Source organism: Megascapheus bottae, chromosome X, assembly GCF_031878675.1.
Source record: "Megascapheus bottae isolate mThoBot1 chromosome X, mThoBot2.hap1, whole genome shotgun sequence".
In the NCBI taxonomy this organism is placed as follows: Eukaryota; Metazoa; Chordata; class Mammalia; order Rodentia; family Geomyidae; genus Megascapheus; species Megascapheus bottae.
In genome coordinates, this window is record NC_143547.1 from 75,493,082 (window position 1) to 75,501,312 (window position 8,231).

The 8,231-nt window shown below is 37.4% G+C and overlaps 1 protein-coding gene across 1 annotated transcript; it reads left to right on the forward strand.

Moving 5' to 3' along the window:
• Positions 1–6,369: 6,369 nt before the first annotated feature.
• Positions 6,370–7,290, forward strand: Rtl4 (retrotransposon Gag like 4). Its single transcript, XM_090326607.1, has one exon. It carries the CDS (start codon positions 6,370–6,372, stop codon positions 7,288–7,290), a length of 921 nt encoding a protein of 306 aa, XP_090182733.1.
• The last annotated feature ends 941 nt before the right edge of the window (positions 7,291–8,231 follow it).

The window sequence follows — 8,231 nt, forward strand, 5'->3', positions numbered from 1 at the left end:
TGGTATCCCATCTTCTAACTTCCCATCTGGAAAGAATTCCAGCTCTTTATCTCTAATGATGAAAATCTCATAAGTGACTTCATGAAGATGGCTGTCACATCTTCATCCCCACTCTCATAACTGCATCTCTAGATCCCTCCATCCTTGTTTCTGAGAATAAGCAATCAACATGATAGTCATTTGGAGACACGGTTTATCATAGTTCAACCCTTTTTCTTGCTCATTAATTTGGCATATCTGGGAAACAGAACCATTACATTCAAGATGGAATAAAATATTGAATATGAAAGTATTTGTAAGTTATAAATACCTGTATATATTAATAGTGAGACCCATACAGAAAGAATGCTGATAGGAATAAGCATGGCTTCTTAGGAAAAACCAAGTATTGAGTCAGAATATTCATGACAATTTCAACAAGATGCTTACATCATGGGTCTAGCTGAGCTAGAAGGAAGACTGAAAATTGATGGAAATTCTGAGGACACAGTCAAGACATTGGTCAAACTGGCCTCAGCTAGGTTTATATGTATTTGAGACTGAATTCCTGGTCTCATGATTTCTAGGAACACACCCCACAACTTGAGCCTTGCCTCTGTCTATGGGCTGCCATATTTTTTGGTATTGGTATATATGGGCTCTTTTCTACTTTATTCACAAGCTGAGAGTAGCCGAATGATACACATATTCCAGAAGATGCAAGACCAGCTCAATTGTTATACTCTCTCTTGCCTCAAGCTCAGCTAAATATCCCAAACCAGGACTGTGCCATCTAATGTTTAGGAGATATTTTAGAAGTAGAGCCTTGGAGAAAAACAATCCACATACCTTGTAATTCAGGGACTGTTTTTGAGACAAGTTTTTTTTCCTTAAATTTATATATAATTCATAGACATCCCTAAAATTATTGTTGAGGGAAGTATCTGCATCAGCAGTACCTGTAGAGCTTGTTCTAAAATGAGTTACAGTGCATCTGCACATGGCTCATGCCTGCAATCCTACCTACTCAAGAGTCTATGATCAGAGGACCTTGGCAGGAAAGTCCAAGAGACTCTTACCTCCAATTAAGCATCAAAAATGCCAGAAATGGGGCTGTGGCTCAAGAGATAATTATCCTAGAAAATGTCAGGGACAGCTCCCAGGCCCTGAGTTCAAGCCCTGGGTCAGGCACACACAAAATAGAGCTGGTTACAGAATCTCAACTCAAACCTACAAAACTATATTTCTCATGGGTAAAAGCCAAAAATTTGTATGTTAAACTCCAAAGAGATCTGGTGCTACTCTGAAAACAGACAATTTCTGAAAAGTGTTGAAACTTTAAAATGTGGTCAATCCTCAATATTCCCAGGTTCAAATATACAGAACACTGCAGTCAATATCACCTGGAGTACCTATGCAAATCCCCTTCCTCTGTTTCTTGCTAGATGTCTTGGGTCAAAATTTCTGATTGTGTAAAATTTAGAGAAGCATAAAAATTTCACAGTACAGTGTCTTTTTCTTTACTGTTCCGCCCAAGGTTGTCATTTTGAATGGTGGCAGAACAAAGCTGACACCCAGCTCTCCAGACAAGTGATCCAAATACTATATCTTTCTGATCACCCTTGAAGAAGGAGTTATGGCTTTGTGGCCACAGAATTCCCTACATGAGCTGAAGCTCAAAAGTGAGAAATGCAGCTACTTTAATTGGTGGTATGACCCCAGCTCAAATCTCCTTCTTCAGTGAATAATGAACAATGCCTTGAAATTAAAGCCCTCTAAGGTCACAAAATTTTAACATGGCACTGAAGGCCTGCATTATTATGATCTCTATTACTGTAACAAAGAACCTTAAATAATCAGCTCAAAAGAGGAAAGATTGCAGTTTTGAAGGTTTGACTGTCTTTGCAGGAAGCATGTGGTGAAATAATCTCTTCATCTCATGGAGGTCAGAAAGCAAAAAGAAAAAGAACTATGATCCCAACATCCCCTTTGAGAGCTTTCTTGCAGTGACATAGACCTCCTACTATGCAAACTGAGGGCTTTCTTGCAGTGATATAGACCTCCTACTATGAAAACCCTTAAAGGTTTCTAGTTCTTTTCAATGGTACCAGGCTGAGAACCAAGAATTTAACACATCTCCCTGGAGCAATATTATAATTCAAAACTATAGCAGGACACTTCAGCAAAAGTGTTCTCAGATGACTTCTAAATGGAGTAGTTTTTTTTTTCATCTACAAGGACCGTTAACTGTGGCTTTGAGTGTAACTGAAATACAAACACCAGAATGGCATGCCACAGTGCAGTAATCGTATTTGTTGCTGTTGTTTTTATAATTGAAACACATTTCTATTAAACAGAAAGTTAAACTTATTCCCTAAACCTGTGCATTTCCACTTTCTGCCCTGTCTTTTCAATGGTAGATCTTCCAGGCTGATAGGCTTTTGATAGTCAATGATACCCCAGCATCCTGTGGGGGTAACACAATAGAAGATTCCTAATTTCTAAAGGTAAATCAATTTCTCAAAATGATAAGGCAAGCTGGATTTTTCTCTGAAGCGTTAAGAAAATGCCATTGACAATAGTGGGCATTGTATGATAAGCTAATGCTTATCATTTCAGCAAATATTTCACCAGCACTACATAATTAAGAAAATTAAATGCCCTGACACTTTGGAAAAATAATTCTATAAGGAACTAGAGACCTTAACAAAGAGTTGCAACTTCTGAGGGGAGAAAGAAAGGGAAGAACATGTTATAATCATTTTCTTCCAAACAAATAAGAATTTGATACAGGGCTATAATCCTTTATTTAAATTTTGAAATTAAAAAGGGTTGTAAAATAGAAGTTATTTTTCATTAATTTAGTGTCAAAATCTATTTGGCAGTAAAGTTTACCAGAATTGACATGAATTTAGTCCTTATCCCCTTTAGTATAAATATTCAGCCTTTTTTTAACAGAAATTTTAACAGCTTAATTATAGGATGATTCCCCAGAGACTGCAGGAAGTGTTATATAATAAACAATAATACACTGTGTTGCCTTTCTAAAAATGAAAAAAAATTAAATTCTAAAGCACAGATAACAGACTATGGACCTAGAATAGCATTAACATTCATGGAGCATCACAATTTTCCCAAAGCTGTGAGAATCTTTTACTTTTAATCATCACACGCACTATGAGTGAGATATTATAAGCATTTGCACTGAAAGTTTATAAACTGATTCTCAAAGGGACATACTGTCACACAGATTTCTGTTACTCTAAGAATTGGGTCCAGGTCTGTTTGACTCTAAAATCTCTTATGTTTCATTCCAGCATTTTACTGCCTGAGAAAGATGAAGAATAGTGAATGAAAGTGAAAACCCACTGTGGGATTGATGCAGAAGTGGAATAGGATACCACCTATTCTGTTATATGAGGAACAGATTCCCATTCCTAATTCCCTGTGTCGGACCTAGTAGCCTTCATTGTTTGCTGTAGTGTTGCACAAGAGCCATCAATATCACAAATCAAGTGATCAAATCACAAGTTCTAGCAATTGGAACTGAATGGATTATTTTCTCCCTTGTCTCTTTGTTGTATTAGCATATATTAATTTTTCAAATAGGTTTCATTATAATATTTACATGCATATAATATGATTTACACAATTGCATCTTTTCTGTTACTTTCTTACTTCTTTCATTTTTAAAGATTTTTAGCTGGTTTCACTGCTCTACTTTCATACATATGTATGAAATACTTCAGTCACATTCCTCTCCTTTCACTCTATCCTTTTACTCTTTTCCCTTCTACTGGTTGTATCCCCTACAGTACTTTCATTTTATATTTATGCCATTTATTCTTTCAGGTTATAGATTCCACACGTATGAGGAAGTAGGCAATATTTATTTTGTACAGCCTGTCTCCTATTTTAGGAGCTGAATTCATTCTCGGTCACGTTAAAATCTGAGTAAAAAGTAATTGCCCTAAGAAAATGCAATCATTAATCCTTATTAACTAATATCTTGTCGTATTATTAGTTGATACATAGCTGAGACGGCAATAATGAATTAATGAAAGGGATCATGGGAAGTGAAAGATGTTGGGAAGATCCATTAGGACATGACAAGGGTGAGACATGGAAAGGAGGATGTGATAGTTTCTTCCTAATTTGGAAATGTGTGATAAGTATAAATTCTCACCATTTGGTCTTGCTTGGGCGCATTTGAAGAATTCTGGAATCAGGCTTCCCATGCTTTTGCCACTCAGGACCTATCTCACATGATTATCATGATAGTCTTTTTCATTAGATAAAGAAAAGAATCTGACAACCAAGTTCTTCCAAATCAAGTGATTTTATCAGTTTCTAAACCTCAATCTAATATGGTCTCAGTCTTCTAATACTTTTGCTTTTATTTATTTAGTTAGTTATTATTATAATGCATAGAGGGGTTACAGTTACATTTGCCAGATAGTATGTGCATTACGTCTCACACATTGATAGCCCTTCTCATGTTTTTGTTCCCATTTCCCTCCCCCTACTATGTCCCAATCATTTTGTTTTCCCCTTCTTTCCTATTTCAAATAAACAAATAAACGTATATATAATATAGCAGGTAACACAGTCAGATACAGTAACAATATGAGATTAACCAAAGGGCAAGAAAAGAGAAGAGAAATAACTTAGGATCTGCAGGATATGGAAACAAGAGTTTTATCTTGTGTAATTGTTGTTCTTCATGTACTTTCATTTAGTCTCATCCTATATGACCTTACATACCTAGATTTTGAGCTATTGTAATCTTCTGCTAGGAGAGTCCTTATATTTATTATCAGGTCTCAGTATGCAGATCAATCTTCCCTTGAACCTGTGATCGCTTCCCTCAGCCTCCTGAGGTGCTATTTTAAAAAGATTTAATGATACATATTTTTACCCACTACTTACTAATTTTATTTTAAATTTAAATTTTATTGAAAAGGTGATATACAGAGGTTTTACGGTTACATAAGTCAGGTAATGAGTATGTTTATTTTTGAACAGGGTTGCCTCCTCTCCTCATTCATATTCTCTCATTTATTCCTCTCTCAGCTGTCAGCCTCCACCCCCAAATTGTGTAATGAGTATCATTGCTGAATGGGTTCACCCTGTGTCCCACCGTTTCTGTGAGTCCCCTTCCCTGTCCCAAAATGACTAATTTTAATACATTTAAATTGTATACTACACAGGAAAGGGCAGTGAGAGGAACTAAGGTGTGTAAATACTCAACTGATATGCCATATATTTGAGAATTGTAACTTATTGATTGCTTTATTTTTGTTATCAGTGTTGAAGTGAGTACTGAACATGTTGATCTTTATGCTTTTAAGAATGTGCAGTTGTTTGTGAGATTCTCAATCTTACCGCTTCATCTCTTCTGTGCTACCTTAATCATTTCCATGACAACAAATATGTGACCTTGGAGACCAGGTAGCCAAACAAATAAATGAATTATACACAATTTCAACACTCAGACCTTGTACCCCCACTCCAGCAATACAGGTTATGTTTGGGGTACTAAAAGTAAAGTTCAGAAAGTAATTATTCTAATTTAGACAAAGTGTTCTCCACAGCAGTGTTTCTCAAACTTCAATGAACATTCTAGTCACCTTGAGAATTGGGTTAAAGTGTGAGACATTATTCATTCAGTTATGGATGGTACCTGAGATTGCTCATTTTTCTAACAGCCTCACTTCCTTGTTCTCAGATCATGTTTTGAGTAGTCAAGAACATGAACATTTCAAATATTCAAACAGTAAATAGAAATAAACTATTTGTGATTCCTGAGGTAGAGTTATTTGGGGTAGCAGCCTTTATAAGCATTGCAGGTCTGATATTAACTAGCTAAGGGATCTTGGGCAAACAACTTTGCTTCTCTTAGTTTCTTGCTTTCTCATCTGTGAAATTGCAATTTGGGCATGGATGATCTTTAAGATCAATTTGGATTATAAAATTCATTGGCACTGATAAAAAAATAAAAGGAATTTCATAATGAAGTAGTTTACTATGAGTTATAGTTGCTGCTGACATTAGAAGGAACTAGAGGTAGGAGAAAAAATTACTATGACTATTATATTGTGTATATTGCTTTAATTACAAATACTAATATTCTAAGGTAATGTATTTCTTCTAAATGTGCAGAACATTGACATTCTCCATGAAGAAGAGGCAACTTTGAGTTGTGGATGACAATTGTGGGCATTCCTCCAGCTCAGCTTTCGGCAGCCCCTAGTGACTTTTTATAGCTAACAGCTTTGATTACCTGCTCATGACACTACCTTTTTGACCACAAAGCAAACCTATTTACCGATTGATCTTCAGAACTGGTACTGTAATTCTATTTAGGTCCACCTGATTCCAGAAGTCACAATGGAGAGGTGCACAGAATCACCACCTACCTTGCAGATAGAGCCTTCCTTTCCTTGGGGAGATAATGTGATGGTGCAGCCACATACGCAGCATATAGCAGAGGATGGTCGTGCTTTGCGGAGCCAAGTCTTGCCTGCTGAGACGACCCCAGTGCCATCTGTACCCAACTCATTGCAACATCGCACTGAATTTCATAGTGACTCTTCCAATCTCTCAGGGTTTCTGTCTCAGGTGACTACGTATTTGACACCCCTCAAATGTTCTAATCCTACAGATGATGCTGAGGTGAAGCACTTTTGTGACTTCCCATCTCACCAGATTCAAAGGTGTGGTATCATGTCAGGGTCTGACCGTAGTACTCTACTACGGCAGTATGAAAACTTTGTTCTTGAGTTCCAGAAGTCATTTGACGAACCCATGCAGCAAGAAATGAATCCTCTGCTCAATGCTGGTACTGACAAAGAGAACAACTCTCACCTGGATGCTGCTTCTTTCCAGAACTCTACCATGAACTGTAATGATACCAATCAGAGTAATCAATTTCAAGAGGGATCGGCTGGCCCTATCCAAGACAAAAGCAGTATCACAGATATGATGAACAATCTTCCAGACCTGATCACTCAGTGCATTCAGTTGGACAAGAAATATAATGACAAGCCAGAGCTCCTACAGTCAGAGACACAGGTCCCAGAGTTGCCTTTCCTGATCTATCACAAATCCTTTTCCAGACCCACAGGTCCACCATCCAAAGAAGACTGTGCACAGCATCGAGGAGGCCAGCCACCTCTCACTCCAGCCAAAAGAGCCCGCCAGCAAGAAACTCAGTTGTGTCTTTACTGTAGCCAGGCTGGTCATTTCACAGAAGATTGCCTTGCCAAACGTTCTCGAAGCCCCAGCACAGACAACCCAACTCAGCAGTAAAAGAAGCCCCACAAGAATACTTTGTAAATCTTTCTCACCCCCAGCCTTACTGATTTTTATAACCTGTAATAACTTCAAAACACAAGTAGGAGAACTCTGACACAACTTTACAAACAGCAATGAACTCAACACTTCCACAATTTTGAGCAACTTGATATTGTTTCTTGGAAGCTCCCTTTTCACTGAACTGGAATTAACAGTGATAAAATTAACACAGAGGCTCTTCTATGGAAATACCAATTTCTCAACAAGTACTGGAAGTCTATAGATAAAACTGCCTAGTCTGAGCCAATAAAAATAACCTTGGAAGCCTATTGATATTTCCATTCCAAACAATGCATCTAGAGTGAGTGTGCGTATGATTGAGTCCAAACTTTTCACACAAAGGCTCATGAAACCTAATATTCTGTTGTTTAGGCTACTATCCTGAAATCCTAGTTTCATTAACATATTCTGCCAATGATATCTTTCTGGACCCCAATTTCTGCCCAACTGTGACTTGTGACTACCTTCAACATTCAACATAAACTGACCTTCTTGGCCATACTCAGCCACGCTACCATACAGCTATGCATGTATGTCATCTAAATACTCCTGCTTGTCCAATAAACTGGATCTCTTCACCATTGGTAAACCGTATGAATACTGCTTGAAGCTACTGATCTCCTCCCTTAAGGAATAGTCCTTATGGAAGATAAACACTTTAAGCCAAACCTTACTATGTTTAGCATATACTCCTTTACCCTAAGACTCCTCATTTTGCTTTTAGCATATCTTATGGCTAAGTCAAAATGATTTAGGATAATGACCCTTGAAAGGTAGTGACAGTAGGAAAATTGTCTACAATATGTTCATATTGCATTAGAGGGGGAAATCTGTCAACAATGCACTGAGTCAAGCCCTGAAGTATTTCTGCCTCCAGGCACTTCAGTTTGATCACC

Excerpts from the sequence above, each read along its gene's own strand:
- Rtl4 (XM_090326607.1), top strand. The coding sequence starts at position 6,370 with ATGGAGAGGTGCACAGAATCACCACCTACCTTGCAGATAGAGCCTTCC.